General features: G+C 39.8%; 1 protein-coding gene across 1 annotated transcript in view; it reads right to left on the reverse strand.

Moving 5' to 3' along the window:
* LOC122789348 (glutamine--fructose-6-phosphate aminotransferase [isomerizing] 1-like) overlaps positions 1-17,775 on the reverse strand; it is a gene marked incomplete in the record, with an annotated part of 1,275,423 nt that overhangs the window by 211,602 nt on the left and 1,046,046 nt on the right. Inside the window, 1 exon segment of the mRNA XM_044056728.1 lies at positions 2,942-3,069. Within this exon segment, the coding sequence (XP_043912663.1) occupies positions 2,942-3,069 (128 nt within the window).

Below are 17,775 nucleotides of genomic sequence, written 5' to 3' on the forward strand. Positions count from 1 at the left end.
AGCGAGCCTACTCGATGACAAATTAAGCTGTAATTTTATCCCTCTCTCCCCACCATCTGTCCCTCAAGATATACCTGAAATTGACTTGCTTCCGCAAAACCAAGACCAAGTCCTAAAAGTGCTACCAGAAACTATAAACACTGCATCAATAGATCCTAACAATATCTTTGGATGCATCTTAAATGGAATGAAGCATCATTTAGTCACAGCCACAGCCCTAACAACATTGTTCAATCTCATCTTCCATACAGGTGAGTGGAAAACAGCTACAGTCATGCCCTGCATAAGGGAGGACCTTCCACAGACCCAGGCAATTATAGACCCATAAGTCTGACCAGCCTCATATGCAAAGTCATGGAAAGACTTTTCGTAGTACTAATCAATCAGGGCAAAGGGAACCCTCCCATAAGCTAGACCCATCCCAGTCTGGATTAGTCAAGGGCAGGTCATGATAACTCAGCCTGGTGGATTTTTATGAAAAGGTCGGTAAAGCAATGGCTGAAGGCAAAACAACACATACTACATACTGCATACCTTGACCTGGCCAAAGCTTTTGACACAATTCCACACTCAGGCATAGTACAAAAGCTAAATAAACAGGGAATAAACTTCTATGTCATAAACAGGGAATAAACTTCTATGTCAACCACCAGATTGCTAATTGGCTAAGAGATATGATGCAGATAATCAAAAGAGGGGAAGTTACCTCCACAAAGAGACTAGTCAGTCACCAGTGGAGTCCCCGGGGTTCTGTGCAGAGACTTCTCCTGCTGGATGTGTATTTTTTCCAAAGTAAAGACCAATACCAAAAAGGCTATGGCTGACTAAGCTTGCAGATGACTGCAAGTTAGCAGCAGTTGTTGAATCCTCAAATGACTTAGCCATCCTGTGGAAGGTTTGTCTCAAACAAACAACTAGTGTCAAAATAATGGACTGAAACTAAATAGCAAAAAAGTTACTGTATCCTTTGGGAAGTCATCTACCCCAGGGAATACCACAGTGACAATACAGCCCTAAGAGTCAAAGCAGTTGTTTGGGATTTGGGAACTTATGTGGCTAGTGACCAACATGTGTCTATTGCTGTAAGAAAGTCCTTCTATATTGCACAGCTTATAAACAAGAGGATTGTGTCTACATCTAGAGATGTTATTGTCCCACTTTATTCTGCCCTCATTAAGCCAATCATCAAACAAAATACCCCTCCTTTGGCATGTATCAGTCCAGACACATGCAACAACTGGAATGCCCACAGAGATACCTTACTAAAAGGATACAAGGCCCAAACAGCATGTGCTACATGGACTAACTCAAAGTCCTGTCACTATACTCTGCATCCTACAGACTGCTAAAGAGGTCACCTATGTCTGGCATAAAAGACCTTCTTCATCCCAATACTAATGGGCCTACTGTACATCAGCAAGTCAAATGGCATCAGAAGTACTCGGTCTATGGATCTAAACCTCTTCTGCAACATCACCAGAATGGTTTGAAGGGACAGGTATACTTTGCAGAGGATACCGCTACTGTGGAACAGACTCCCCATCCACATAAAACAAAGTTCATCCCTGTCCATATTCAAGTGCAACTTAGATCTATGGATGAGAAATAGAAAATCTATCCCAGGAATGCCCCCTGTACTATTAATAGATAGAGGCAGCTCCTAAATGCTTCATAGGTTGGTACTAGGCTATCGGCCCTAGGGCCTATACAAGCCTAGCCATAACAATTCCCTGGCTATTTCTTCCCACAGTATTTACTTCCCTGGAACCGTCTAGCAGGGCAAGAGACGTGATCCTCGTGGTGAATTTCCTATCTCCCATCCAATCAACAAAGTTCCTTTTGAAGAGGGCCAATTTGTTTGACATGTATGGGCAGTCTATTCCAGAGTATGGGGAGTCTCTGGGTCAAGAACAAATTCCTCCAGCATGTTTTGTTCATTGTGATGACAAGGTTTAGATCCCTGGAGCATGTAACTCTGAGGGATTGGGATTTCTTTAAGTGGAGCATGTCCAACAGCTCAGGGTTTGACATGGCCAAGTATGTTAAGCAGGGATCACCTCTGAGTAAACGATATGTGACAGAGTATAGGTGGAGTTTTTTTAGATGGTTAGTATAGGGCATCTGCTTTAGGCCTTGTATAGGTCCCTTTGAATTATCTATAGTATGATTCTAGTTATTCTCATTAGGGATAATATATAATTATCAACCATGGAATACAAAGACAACTGAAAACCAAAGGAGATAGGTTATTTTGAGCACAAAAAGGAAAACTGGCTAGGCTTAAAAAGGTTTGCAGGGGCATCTAAGCCCAGTAGTTACCTATGAACCTATGGTGGATCAATGGGCTGAAAATCACTGCCAACAATGATATTGTATAATATTGTGATCTGGTCTCAGACAACAAAGTCAACATCTGTGGTGGTTCTGGATTATGATTTAATGGCTATAATGGCACATAGGATGGACTAATCTTTGGCCATGAAAAGAGGATCTTTCCAACAATAGGAGGAGATTCAAAATGTGTGAGTAGCAAGAACGAACTGGGATAAGATAGGCTGTGTGTGCTCCTTAACCCTGGCATAAGGACCCTAGATGCCAGATGGGCTAAGTGCTGCTGTAAACACAGAAGCTTGAGATTTTCAGAAGCGTCACACAGGGAGGCTTTAGAAGGAAGTCAGCAGGTGTTCTACTAATTGCAGACCAACCTGTAGCAGCAGCTAATAATTCAGTTTTTTCATATTCAGAAACTTTAAACTAAAAATTTACTGTATGAACAAGAAAAATATAATTAAAGAAGAATTCTTCTGGTAAATTACAAAAAACAGACGGAGAAAGTAGGCTAAAAAAATCCAAGAACTATCTACTTATAATAATACAGAAATATAAGTCATAATGCGTCCTTGCAGTTTTCCATAATGCATAAATGTCCACATGAGCTTACCAGGGCTCCTTCCAGACAAGTAGCATAGTGATAACCACGACCCATAATAAGAACAGATCGCTGCTGGTACAACTCACTGGCAACTGTATGGATCTCCTCATCTAGGCTCAGCACTTCTTTTATCATATCTTAAGGTACAAAAAGAAATAATGTCATCATTGTTGCAAAATGTAAGCACAAAGCAAAAGTGTATGCATAAGAACACAAAACGTACATGTGCATATAAGAAAAATGTGTATAAGAGCAGAATAAAAACACACATACACATCAGTGGTCTCCAGCCCTCCTATGTTTTTAAAACAAGCTCAGCAAAGTATACAGATGACACACAAGATCCACCCATGAAAGTGCTATATTCTCATAAATCCAAATCTAACCGCAGAAATGCAAGCTTCTGAAAAGCAGACACAGTGTAAAATGTGACCCTGGGTTGCAGCTTCAAAAGTGTGTATTCTCATCAATGAAGTACACTGTTACCAAAAAAAGAAAATCTGTCATAAAATTAAATGTCATGGGTACTGGTAGAAAGAAGTTAATCTTAATGATGTGTCTGAAGATGCTAGTGGCAAAAAAGCAACAAATGCCATCAGTGAACCTCTGCAGATGGTTGTAATTTTTACACTTACCTGGAGTCTTCAGAGCCAAACATTACTCTAGTTTTAGGATAAAAATATTTTTGCCACTCCAATATCTGGTCTCAGGAGAAAGGAAGTGAACAATCCAGAAAGACAGCTCATGTTAGGAATGAACTTTGGAGATAATAATGGTCTGAATTTGTGTATTAAATGCAAGTCTGGGATCATAAGACCACCTAAGCACTTAAAAGTAAACACTTATTAAAATGACTTTATTGATAAGGTCAGCAATATTTAACAGGGAACACTCCTTATTCCTTGTGGAATGCTGAATACCATCAATTTGATTTTGGTTGTAATTACTGTGAGTTTGTGTTTGAAAAACTAGATAAAAGCTTAATTAAGGTCATAATGAATACTGATCTGCAGTGTTCTGTAATCCATGTAGAAGACTAAAAGGATGTCATCATCGCAAAGAGTCATATTAATTTTAAAAAAGGCCTTGTGGGAAACAATTAACAAGGAGAGTATACAAAGACCAAGAATTGAACGTTAAGCAATATCAAAAGTAAACTCAGATTAAGAGGATAAAGAGGTAATAAATTTAATCTAAAAAGGTTTGTTAAGATGATAGTTATAGCTCTTAACCAAGAAAATTTGCCTGATCAAAAAACGATTTGAGATTGATGCTATATAAGAAAGTCATATTGAACAGATGCAAAAATCTTTTCCAGGTGTACAATTGTAGCAGTAACAAGTCCACTAAAGTCAACTACAACATATAATACTGGTTGCTAGGAAAGCAGCAGACAAACTGCAACTGAACAAAAAAATACTGTCTTAAAGACAGAATATATTGTCTTTAAAGAACTGCAAAATTGGTAGCTATTGCCATGGATTGAAACTAGTCAGAATGACATGGGATAAGACAAAAGAAGAGGGATGATCATTGCAAGGATTCATTCTGTGGGAACAATACCTGCAGATATGTATAGAGCCAATATGAAGGATATCCATCCATCCACAACCAGTTCTGCCATTTTTGCACATGGGGTCGGGGGTGTCACTTCACCAGTAACAATTATCTACAGCCAAGGTTTACACCACTGGGTGGCTAAGCCCTGCCACAGTAATTCTGCCACACCACATACTCATAAGCACAATGGCCAATTCAGTGTGTCCAATCCACCTACTGCATGTCTTTGAAATATGGGAGGAGAGTGGAGTACCCGGACAAAACCGAAGCATACACAGGAAGGACATGCAGACTGTGCACAGAAGGCACCCTAGATGAGAATCGAGCCAGGAAAAGTACAGTTGTGTACCTACCATAAATGTAGATGTTCGAGCGTATTTACTGTTGCAGTCATTATTCTTGGGTTATCCTGCTGGCAGGCTACCCGCAGTCGGCCTGAATTCCGAAGTCCTGGTCCGGCATCAGTTGCTGTCGCCTCTTCCCTGACGTCAGTGCGCCAGGGGTATAAAAGATGCAGCCCATGCCATTTTCTTCAGTTTTTCTTGCCCCAGATGTCAGGTGCCCCCAAAAGGGTAGGCTAAATAAATTATGCCAATAAACATGCATGCAGTAAAGTAAACATTTCCTTCATCTACAAGCAAATACACCACATAGGTTGTATAGAATAGAGAAGTACAGATGAGATCCAGCAAAAGAAAGGGGGATGGTGGGAGGGTAACCTGGACTGCAACAGTGAATACACTCGAACATCTACATTTATGGTAGGTACACAACTGTACTGTGTTCATCATGTTTCACTGTTGCAGTTATTATTCTTGGGTTGAATCCCAAAGCTGAGGATGGGTGGCTGTGCTAAATAGGATTAGGAGAGGCTAAGAGGCCCTGCAGAACTGCAGTGGCAAAGCCTGCTCTGGATTTACAGTAAAGAGGTAAGTGGTAGTGCTTTGTAAAAGTGTGCACTGAACTCCAAGTTACAGCCTCTAAGATGTCTTTGGTTGGTACTCCTCTGAGGAAGGCTGCTGTAGTGGCTGCTGCTCTAGTTGAATGTGGCCTAATGCCCTTAGGCACTGATTTGCCATGCTGTGAGTAGCAGAAACAAATGCAATGGCCTATCCATTTTGAAATAGTCTGTTTTGAGATAGCCTTTCCTTGTGATCCTGCAGCATATTCCATTAAAAGTTGCTCAGTCTTTCTGAAAGCTTTAGTTCTGTCCAAGTAGAAGCGTAGCTGTCTGTGTATGTCCAAAGAATGCAGAAGTCTCTCACTCTTGTTCTGTGGGTTTGGATAAAAGGTAAGCAAGTGAATGGTTTGGTTAAGGGCCACACTGGACACCACCTTAGGCATAAATGTAGGGTTTGTCCTCAGAGAAACCCTATTTGGATGAAAAATGATAAAGGGTTCCAGAGCCATGAGTGCCTGTAACTCCGAGACTCGTCTTGCAGAGGTTATCGCTAGGAGCAGAGCTGTTTTCCAGGATAAGAATTTTATATCAGAAGTTGAGATTGGCTCAAAAGGAGGCAGTGTGAGTTTTTCCAAGACATAATTGAGGTCCCATGCAGGTATTGCTGCTCTCCTTGGAGGTCTTATGTTTTTGGCCCCTCTGAGGTACTGCCTTATTAAAGGATGAGAAAATATAGGTGGTTCTGTATTGTAATGGGCTGAAATGGCAGAGGCATAAATCTTAATTGATGAGAAGGATAGGCCTTTGTCCAGCATCTCAGTTAGGTATTGTAAAATCTGAGGAATATTTGGTACAAATGTGGCAATTCCTTGTTTCTGGTTCCAAACACAGAATCTCTTACATTTTTCTGCATAAGATGTTCTGGTACTGGGCCTTCTGGCCTCCAAAATAACATCCATTACAGCTTTGGAGAGAGGAGTGTTCTGAATGGCTACATTATCCGCCATACTGCCAGATTTAAGGTCCTGAGTTGGCTGTGCAGGATTTGATTGTTTTGTTGGGTCAATAAGTGAGATGTTTGAGGCAATGCCCAGGCTGGACCTTGAGACAAGTTCTTTAGGATTGGGTACCAGTGCTGGCGTGGCCAGTCTGGGGCGATCAGTATCATTTTTGGCTTCTCTTGTCTGACCTTTAGGAGTACCTTGGGGAGGAGAGGCAGTGGAGGACAGGCATATACTGTTAGGTTTTTCCAGCTGAAGGACAGGGCATCTACTTTCAGTGCTCGCTTGTGATAAGTCCTTGTGCAGAATCTCTGTAGTTGGCAGTTGTGAGGGGAAGCAAATAGAGCTATGTCTGGGCATCCCCATTTCCCTATCATGCTGAAGACTTGTGGATCCAGTTTCCACTCGTGGGGATCCATGAGGTTTCTGCTTAGTTCATCTGCCAGAGTATTTATTTTTCCTGGCAGGAATTGTGCTTGCAGGTGAACCTGATAAGTCAATGCTGTGTCCCACAAAGTCATGGCTTGTCTGCAGAGGGGGTAGGAATGTGTGCCTCCCTGCTTGTTTATGTACCACATGACTGTAGTATTGTCCGTCTTTATCAGTAGTTGTCCTGGATGAAGTAGATCCTTGAAAGCTGTCAGGGCATTCTGAACAGCTAGCATCTCTTTTTGATTGATATGAAGATGCATCTGGCTTGCGGGCCATGTGCCCAGAATACATTTTCCTGCCATGTGGGCCCCCCAGGCATAATCTGATGCATCCGTTGTTAGTGTCTGCCTGGCTGTGGGTAAAGTGAATGGCTGCCCCTTGTTGTGGTGACAGGCCTGTGCCCACCATCAAAACTCCTGTTGCAAGCAGGGAATGATGGTAATTAATGTTTCCAGGCTGTGGCAATGTTGAGCCCAAACACTTTTTAGATACCATTGTAGTTTCCTCATATGCAGTCTGGCATATGGAATTAGCAGAATGTAGGATGCCATGAAGCCCATAGCCTGCAGAAGTTTTCTTGCAGATAACTGGGTCTTTGTTGCCAACACTTCGAAGTAAGAAGTCAGTTAGTTACCTTTGTTTGTCTGGAGTGAGATAAGCCAACTGGGCAGTTGTATTTAAGCTCGCATCCAGGAATATTATCTCTTGAGAGGGTACTAGTTTTGATTTATTTTCGTTTACTGTGTACCCTAGGCAAATTAGTAATCTTTTTACAAACTCCAGATGCTTTAGTAGAATGTCTTTGTTCTCTGCTTGAATAAGGCAGTCGTCCAAGTAAGGATATATTTGAATTCCTCTTTGTCTGCAAAATGCAATTACTGGTGCCAGGCATTTTGTGAAGACCCTGGGCGCAGTAGATAAGCCAAAGGGCAGTGCAGAGAATTGGTAGTGCATTGAGCCAGCTATGAATCTGAGGTATCTTCTGCAAGATTGTCTGATTGGGACATGCAGGTATGCCTCTTTTAGGTCCAAAGTTACGAGCCAAGCCTTCTTGCCCAGCATGGGCAGTAGCTGCTGCAGAGTCAACATTTTGAATTTTGGAATGTCCAGAAATGTGCTTAGAATAGACAGGTCCAGTATTGGTCTCCAGGCTTTGTCCTTTCTGGGCACCAAGAAAAGTCAAGAGTAAAATCCTTGTCCCTGCTCTTGTTGTGATACTCGCTGAATGGCCCTCATGTCCATGAGGGATGAAACTTGCTTTTGTGCCTCTGCCCATTGATTGTGTGGCAGGTCTGGCATACCTTTTGCCCTTGGCAGGGTGTGAAAGTGGAACCTGTAGCCCTGAGACACTATGTTCAAGACCCATTTGTCCTGGGTGATCATGCGCCAATTTTGTGAAAAAAGTGCTAATTTTCCTACTAAGGGGGCTGCCAAAAGATAAGTGCTTGGTTCTGGCAGAGGAAAGTCATTGAGACTGTTTCCTGTATGGCTGTCCTTTGTCTTCTCTGCTTTTGGAGGTAGAAGCACCCCATTGTTTAGGCCTGTATGAGCCTTGGGGCTGGGATCTGCCTCTGGGGCATCTGTATCTGCCTCTGTGGCCTGTCTGACACTGGAAAGGACCAATTCTTTGTAGGCCAGTTCCTGCTAAATCTGGGTGGCTGCACCTGTAAGAAATTCTCAACTGTCTGCATAGATTTTGCTTTGTCCTCCATTTTCTTCAACACCTCTTCTGCTTTAACACCAAACAAGTATCATGCTGTAATGGAGCATCTAATAAATTTGCTTTAACTTGATCAGGCAGATTCTGTTCCTTTAACCAAGCATGTCGCCTAATGACAGAACCCGTAACAGCGGCCCTGCAAGATGCCTCCAGAGAATCAAAACCACATTGCAAAGTATGCTTTCCCAAAATCCTGCATTTCTTTGTTTTCTACACAATCAGAATTTGTTAACATTTTCCGTTTAAGCAGTGACAATAAGTATTGCTGATATTTAAGCATATGAAATTGACAATTTAAAACCCTCACAGCCAAGGTAGCAGAAGTGTAAACCTTTTTCCCCCATCTGTCCAGCGCCCTTGAATCCCTATCAGAGAGGATAGGGTTTTTTGCAGTGGAAGCCTTGACCCCTTTGGGACCCTAAGAAATAGTTTCTGGGTCAGCAGCAGGGTTTTTATAAAGAAATTTATGTGAATCTGGAACCCTGTAGCATCTGTCTGGCTTAACAGGTGCAGGGGGTAAAGAGTCAGGGGACAGGCCGGACTCTGAAAAAACATCATCTACAATGTCTAAAACAGGAGGGATAGCAAGAGGCCTGTGCTGAGGTAGTAAAAGAAAACCTCTAAGCCTTTTCTTAGATTCTGAGTAGTCTTGGCTCTCCCAGTGGAAGTGCTCCCTCATGGTATGCAGGGTTTCCCCAAAAGAAAAATCCTCAGGAGGGAGGCTGAAGGGATAGATTCTTCAGCATCAGAATCCTCATAGGGAGAGAGAGAGTATTCTTGGTCAGAAGAGGAACCAGAGGAAATGGAATCCTGATCTGAAGATTCATATTCTGTCTCTTGCCTAGGCCTCTTCTCAGAGGGGGATGGGAACCCCTGATCAAAGTAATTAGGTCTTTGGCCATTTTGAGCATCTGTTTTTTAGGCATGGAGGCTTGTCCACGAGCTTGCTGCACTTGTTTCTTTGTGTTTAGTGGTGCTTTAATCTTTGCCTTTGGAGCTGTAGTCAGTTTTATATATAACTGTGTAGGCCTGAAAAAACCCTCAGAAGCCGATGCCTGCTCAGTGGCTCCAGACCCATCTGAGGGAATATTTTCCAAGTGTCCAGTACCTTGAGTTTCCAGAGACCTAGTCTGCTCCACGTGGGAGTCGGAAGCAGCTTGTGGCTCTGAGGTAGTGGGAGTCAGGGGCTGCGAAAGTGCCTCACTGAGAACCGGCAACTGGCTTAGAAGAAGCCTTGTCATCAGTTTTGGACCTTGGATGCCTGTCCTTTTCCTTGCATTTCTTATGAATTGCGGTAGTCGGATGGCTACCCAACAACATGGTGTAATTAAATCTTTGGCCAAAGTAATGAAATGCAAAATCGTACCGACTCTTAATAGTGCGTTGGTTAAATCTTGCACAAAATCTGCAATTAGCTACGTCGTGATCAGGGCCTAGGCAAGGAATACAATAAGAATGGAAGTTCTTATGAGGTATTTGCTTTCCACAAGAAATGCAATTATTAACTTTTTCTGACATCGGTCTGGAGCAAGAAAAAAGTTTCCCCAATGGGGTACTTAGCTTTAAATGAAGACTTTGTATCTGAAATTCAAACATGAAAATCTCAGGAATCGGCCGACCGACACTTGCGAACTGCTTCTGCTTCGGGCACCGCGCGGCCAGAAAGACACAAGAAAATGGCGTCTGCTGCATCTTTTATACCCCTGGCGCACTGACATCAGGGAAGAGGCGACAGCAACAGACGCCGGACCAGGACTTTGGAATTTAGGCCGACTGCGGGTAGCCTGCCAGCAGGATAACCCAAGAGTAATGACTGCAACAGTGAAACACGATGGATATCTTCATATGCATTATGTGAATGAAGAAAAATGCCGAAGAAGTCTTGAAAGGCAACTCAAGTAATCGTTTATAAGCTGAACCTACAGTGATCTAGCCAAACTGAGAGTGGAGGTAGGATAGAACAGAGATAGCTATACTATTCTTAGCAAGAGGCATGGTTAAAATTGTAGCTTTTGAGGAGCACAACAGATTCTGTTGGCTTTATAACTTTGTCACTTCAACAATGAATTTTAAACTAAGGAGATCTTTTAATCAAACAGAAAATGAGAAGAAAAAACTCTGGTGGAGAAAAATATTGCAACTGCTTTGTTAAAAGCAGTTCAGGTTTCAGTTTTTCAGCAGGATATGGCATCCAGTAATTTAGGGGAAAAAAATAAATCAAATGCATTCAGTGGTGTTTTTATGTATGTGAGAAACTGGAGGAAAATACAACATCAAATGTTAAAAGGCTGGAAGGAATAGACATAGCTTTAATTAGCTCTTCAGATGAGTTGGTAAAACTGAAGAAATCAAAGGATGAAATAAAGGAAAGACTGGCTGAATATGAGGCTTCTCAACAAGAATTAAAAAAAAATAATGCTGAGCTAGAAGACAGAACATGTAGAGAAAACCTGCAGTTTTCTGCTATACCAGGGAAACTGAAAGGAATAGACCACATTCATTTTACGAATATACAAATAAGCAACTGGACTTTTTTTTTCCAAAGTAGGACTTCACGTTTTTGGCAATTACTATGACAGCATCTCTTCTTCTGTATAGGCTTCTTGGAAATGGCAGAAGAGATCTTTTTAGGAGAAACAGCAATACTGGCGGAATCTCTCTTTCTAGAAAATTTGTCCTTGACCTTGGTTTTAGACCTAGAAGTCTCTGAGGCAGACTCCCTAGAAGCTTGAGAAGTAGAAGGATCCATTCATGTTAAATCATAATAAGGCTGTTCTACATGTCAATTAAAGTCTTTCTGACTATGGACTTCATTGGACAACTGGTAAAATCTAACAAGATGGTTGAATACATTTGGTCATTCTGGACTGTGGACTTGGGTATCCTGAGAACCGTCACAAAACACTACAGACTGATAGTAGTGATGCCCATCATATGCACACTCATAGAAAGAGCCCAGGTCATACAAAATAAAATTGGGCAGGAAAACTTACCATAGCAGTAGATGTTCTACTAGATCACAGTTGCAGTAGCCTAAGCTAAATGGGTTACAGTCTTCCACTTGACCAAACAGCTATTGATTCAAGTACAGCTAAATAAAAGGCATTTTGGGCCCCCAAAAATATCAGAGCCTTCTTGTCTTAAGAAGGAAGGCTACAGTCCAGAATGGAAAAATGCTAGGAAAGGAACAATCAAATACAAACTTCATAACTGTATACAAGATAACTATATATTGCACACACACACACACACATATATATATATACACATATTTATATAAATACATCTCCATAGTCTAGCAATGTACATACAGAAAACAAACAGGGGGAAGGGGCACCTAGAGCAACAGTGTTCCACAAGACCATCTACTGCTATGTTAAGTTTAATTATACAAATGTTCTATGTTCAACATTTCAGTCAGTGTTGCAATAGCCAAAGCTATATGGGTAGACTAAGAGAGCTTAAAAACAAATCAGGAGGAGGAAGGAACTCAAGCATCCCGGAGCCCCAGGAGAATGGTCCTTGCAAAGCTTATTCTGGCCTGGAAAAGGAATCCTGTTTTTGTACTTCTTTGTCAAACTACATACAGAAGACAAAGTTGCTGCCTCTAGAATATTGAGTCCAAGCCTTTCCAAAAATTTAAAGATGAAACCAAAGGCTAGTAAGACTGGCTGGGTATCAGTGGAAAAGTATAAAGGAACATTCCAGCTCAAAAGAATTAGAAGGAATCTGTCTTCCAGGCCTGTCTGAAAGGAATCCAAGAGTAGATTTTCTTTAACTGTTTTGAAAGGAAGGAAACAGATCTAGTTGAGATGTTCCCCACACTTGGATCAATTCCTGGAAGACTGCCAGCTGTAACTTCCATTTGTGATGGTCAGATCTGGTCCTGCACAGCTTGTCTGCTACAACGGCTTGCTGTGATGAGATGTATAAAGTCTCATGAGTCAGATACAGCTGAGTTGCTATCTTCCAGGCAATCATAGCATGTCTGCTTAGGGAATAAGATACGGTACCATTTTATTTATGTGCCATTTAACTGCGGTGTTATCTGTGATAACTTGCAGAGGTCCTAGGGCACCAGAGATGATTTAAGGCCTTTAAAGGCATTGATAACTTCCTATGTACTTTTGTATTGCAGTTTTCACAAACCCCAAAACATATAACAGTATATTCTGAAACCACACAAAAGACCAGTGAAAACAGCTCTACTTTCCAAAATAAGAATTTAATAAAAACCTTTTAGTTGTCTCTCCTCTCCTAGCGCCTCGGCTGCAAGCCTTTACAGAGTAAAAAAGTGAAGCTCACTCACACAGTCCTTTTATACAGCTGCCATATCAATTAACAATTCATTACATAATAAAATCAGTTCCTAATTGTTAAGCTAACAATTAACCCATGAAATTCTGCCAATTGCACTCTTTATTCATTCCTAAAGGCTGCAAAGTTTCATATTTCATTATTAAAATTGCTTCCTTTCTTCTTAAAATCTTTTTCAATACATTTTCATCTCCATGTCTGTTGTATACTTGTTCCAAAATTGTGACTTTCATATTGTCTATTATACCCCCATGTTCTAAATGAAAATGTTCTGCCACTGGGCTGCTCATCTTCCTATTTTTAACATCCCTAACATGTTCTTTTATTCTCTCAGCCAGACTTCTTTTAGTTTCCCCAATATAGCCTTTGCCACAAAAGCATTTTATAAGATATATAATCCCCCTGCTAGTGCAGTTAAATGTTCCTATAGTTTTAAAACTTTTCCCCTTAATATCTTCAGCTTCTCTGATTATGTAAGGGCATATTGCACACTTTCCACAAGGGAAAGTTCCCTTCCTTGTTATTGCACATGCTAGCTTCTGTGTTGGTTTCTCAAACCTGCCTCTTACTAAAAAATCCTTCAAACTTCTCCCTCTCTGGAAAGAAATAGTAAGCTCAACATTCACCAAAGAAGGTACCTCCCTTCTTGTCCTGTTCCAACTATTTTTTTTATCATTTCATTAAATACTTTAGAAAAAATAGTATATTTTGTGACAAAAAACATTTTTGAACAGTCTCCCTTATAATTTGTAACTACATGCTGACTATTTTTGTCCTTGTTCCCATAATCTTGTTTTTTGCTACTTTTTCCAAATACTTTATTATAACTTAGTTTCACTTGATTTGGGTCATAACATCTCTCCATGAATTTATTGCAAACCTTGTCACACTCTACTTCTGCTTCCCTAACATTGGTACATAGCCTTTTGACTCTTAACATTTCCCCATATGGGATAGATTTCAATGTATGTTCTGGGTGGCAGCTGGTAGCATGTACCATCCTACTCATTTGTTCGAACTTCCTATATATTTTAGCTTGAATTTTTTTGCCTACTTGCCCCTTCAGATTTATGTCCAAATAATTGATTTCTTCTCCCATATGGATATCATCAAATTTGATTTTATATTCATTGTTGTTCAGATATTGTATAAATACCTTAGCTTCCTCTCTATCACCCTTACAAATAAAAATCAAATTGTCGATAAAACGAAAATATTGTATTACATGACCCCTGAAAAAACTATTTCTATAGACATGTTCCAACTCAAACAGTCCCATGAACAAACTGGCATACGCTGGGGCGAAGGCTGCCCCCATTGCAGTTCCCATTTTTTGTTTATATAATGTCCCATCAAATTCAAAAATGTTGTTAACTAAACAAAATTTAATAACTCCATTATATACTGAGTCCTTGGTGACTCTTTCAAAAATATTGCACAGCCCTCAAACCCAGTTCATGGGTAATACTGGTATAAAGACTAACTACATCCACTGTGATGAAAAACATGTCTTTTGTCCAGACTGTCTGTTTTATTTTATCCAGTAAATCATATGAATCCTTAATATATGATGTTAACTTGGTTACCTCTCCTATTAATATTTCATGCAAAAGACTAGCCACCTTATGTGTAAAGGAACCCTTTGCTGATACTATAGGGCGGCCTGGGGGATGGAAAAAGTTTTTATGCAGTTTTGGGACACAAAAAAATTTTGCTATAGTACTATTTTTTATATACAGTTTATTGTTCATGTCCCTAGTTGTAAAATAGCATAACCTTTCCCCTTTCCTTAACAATTTATATAGTTCCTCTTGTGCCTGTTTAAGAATATTTTCCTGCACTTTACCATAAACTCCTTCATTCTTCAAATGTTCTAAACACATGTTATAATAGTCCTGTGCATTCAATATGACTAACTTGCCCCCCTTGTCTGATGGTTTAAACACTATATTTCTGTTCTGACTCATATCCTGTAATTTGCACCATTCTTCCTTATTCAAGTTGAAACTCCTATTTTTCTTAATAATAGGTTTTAGTTCTCTCTCCACAAAAAACTGTGTTGCATTACTAAAGCGTTGTATATGTACATTTTTACTAATTGGGCAAAATGTATTATTTGCTTTAATCTTACTAAGGTCAAACAATGTATAAGCATTGCTTTCTGTTTCAGACTCACATGTGAAATAGTTGTCCTCACTTGTTACTGAATCGCTTGAACTTTCTAAACAATCATCTTCCTTTTTTTGATTAAAGAAATATTCTTTTAAATACATTTTCCTTACCAGCTCTAGAATTTCTCCCTTAACTTCATAGAGTCTAGGTAACACTGTGGGTATGAATTTCAGTCCTTTCTCTAGGACATTCATTTCCACTGTGTTAAATTCATATTCAGACAGGTTAATAACATATTCATTTGTATTAGGTAACAGTACCTTATTTATTTGTCCATTTACTTTTCTTTTTATAATGTCCATCTCCCGGGTCCCTGGTCTGGTCGTATGTCTGCCATCCTCGTTTGCGGTTGACATTGCCACCGTCGGTTCTATTGGAGTTTCGAAAAGTATTCCGAAAGGTTCTTTCATCTTCTGCTGACTGCAGAACTGGAAACTCCTCTTCCTCCTCGACTGAAGATGCTCCACTCTCCCCCGACATAAAACTCTTGTTCCCCTGTGCCCCGGAAGTGATGTCATCCCTCTTGAAACTAACGTTCCGCCTCTTGTTGTGCTGGTTGGTGGTGAACAGGAAAGCCCTTCCCTGTTCATAATCGCGAATGTCCCTTTGCAGCTTGTGTGTCTTCCGCTGCAATAATTCTTTTTCATAGGATTCCAACTTCATATTAGTATCATTCAAGAATGTCTCAAGTACTTTGCTAGATGAAGTTTTAATAATTTCTTCACATAAATGTTTAGTTTCCTTCTGTAATTTTTCCCTCTTTACTCTATCTCTCTCCACCAATATATTTACCCATTCAATGCTGCAGCGATGAGCAGCAGCTACCCATCTCTTGAAAATGGGTCTCCAGTTCTTCAGAGGGTATAAATGGTGAAGATGGATTCTTGAGTGCTCTTAAACCTCTTGGTGTTATATCTAGCTCCAAATATCTCTGGAGACTATTGATATTATAAAATACAGAAGTCTCTTTAAAAATAATTCTCTCTAGCTGAGAGCACAAATCTTGCACTGCTGGCGTAGTTAATGGATCTTTCTTTTTACCTATTTTGGCAAAGGGGTTGTTGATAACACGCTGTCTTGAATTCTCCCATCTTTTAAATGCACTTGGCATCACAACATTGGATGTATCTACATTGTTGGTTCTTTGTCCACAAATAATACTCTCTCCTCCTTCTGTCCTTGACACACTGTTGTTGCTTTCCATGTCTTCACTGCTGAAATCCATATTAATTTCTCGAAAATTGAGGAAAGGAGCACAGAATTTCACTGGTCATGGATAAAATAACCACTATCCAAAAGCAAATTATTCTGAAACCACACAAAAGACCAGTGAAAACAGCTCTACTTTCCAAAATAAGAATTTAATAAAACCTTTTAGTTGTCTCTCCTCTCCTAGCGCCTCGGCTGCAAGCCTTTACAGAGTAAAAAAGTGAAGCTCACTCACACAGTCCTTTTATACATCTGCCATATCAATTAACAATTCATTACATAATAAAATCAGTTCCTAATTGTTAAGCTAACAATTAACCCATGAAATTCTGCCAATTTCACTCTTTATTCATTCCTAAAGGCTGCAAAGTTTCATATTTCATTATTAAAATTGCTTCCTTTCTTCTTAAAATCTTTTTCAATACATTTTCATCTCCATGTCTGTTGTATACTTGTTCCAAAATTGTGACTTTCATATTGTCTATTATACCCCCATGTTCTAAATGAAAATGTTCTGCCACTGGGCTGCTCATCTTCCTATTTTTAACATCCCTAACATGTTCTTTTATGAATTGTTAATTGATATGGCAGCTGTATAAAAGGACTGTGTGAGTGAGCTTCACTTTTTTACTCTGTAAAGGCTTGCAGCCGAGGCGCTAGGAGAGGAGAGACAACTAAAAGGTTTTTATTAAATTCTTATTTTGGAAAGTAGAGCTGTTTTCACTGGTCTTTTGTGTGGTTTCAGAATAATTTGCTTTTGGATATAACAGTATATATTAATTATATTAATGCAGGACTAGAGTACAAAAAGACTTTTACAAATAATTTCTTGTTCATCTTCTATGACTATCACTTTTTAGTATATTAGCAATATTTCAAAAGCAAATTTCAATTAAATTAATTGTTTATATTTGCTTACATCAGCATATTATAACTAACACTCCATATGTAATATGCAACTCACTTATATTTGCACATCTTATTCCTTTCTCCATCTGTACTAGTGCCAATATGACTTATTTTCCCCTTCCATAAATGGACTGAAAATAATCTCATACATTTTCAGTAAATAACTAAGGCTTAACACAGTAGCAGCTATTCCTTTGTAAGCACCGTCTTAGGTCCCCTTTCCTTGAATTATAAAGTGACCTTTTCCACTAACTTTAACAAAATAGTGTCTACTGGGGAATATGGTGACTTAATTGACTGTTTCCATTCAGATGCCAAATGCATTTTCAATGTCAAAAGGATTTAACTTCCATAGTTTTCCCATCTATCCCCATAATCCAGTACTTCCAGCCACATGGCATTTCTCAATGGCACACTTCAATTAACCATACTCTTAATTTATCCTAATACACCTTTGCTTTTTCACAGTGCCAAAACGTGTATTATCCCAGGCTTGTTGAACCCATACCTCCAACATCCACTAGAGTTTGCTCTCCCTTCTGTAAGTAATTTCTGGCAGTTTGACATCAATGGTACAATAAATCATCTACCTGTCTAAGTTTAGGCCACTTCCCCAATATTT

Source organism: Protopterus annectens, chromosome 14.part0 (assembly GCF_019279795.1).
Source record: "Protopterus annectens isolate FY-2018-M chromosome 14.part0, PAN1.0, whole genome shotgun sequence".
Taxonomy (NCBI): Eukaryota; Metazoa; Chordata; order Ceratodontiformes; family Protopteridae; genus Protopterus; species Protopterus annectens.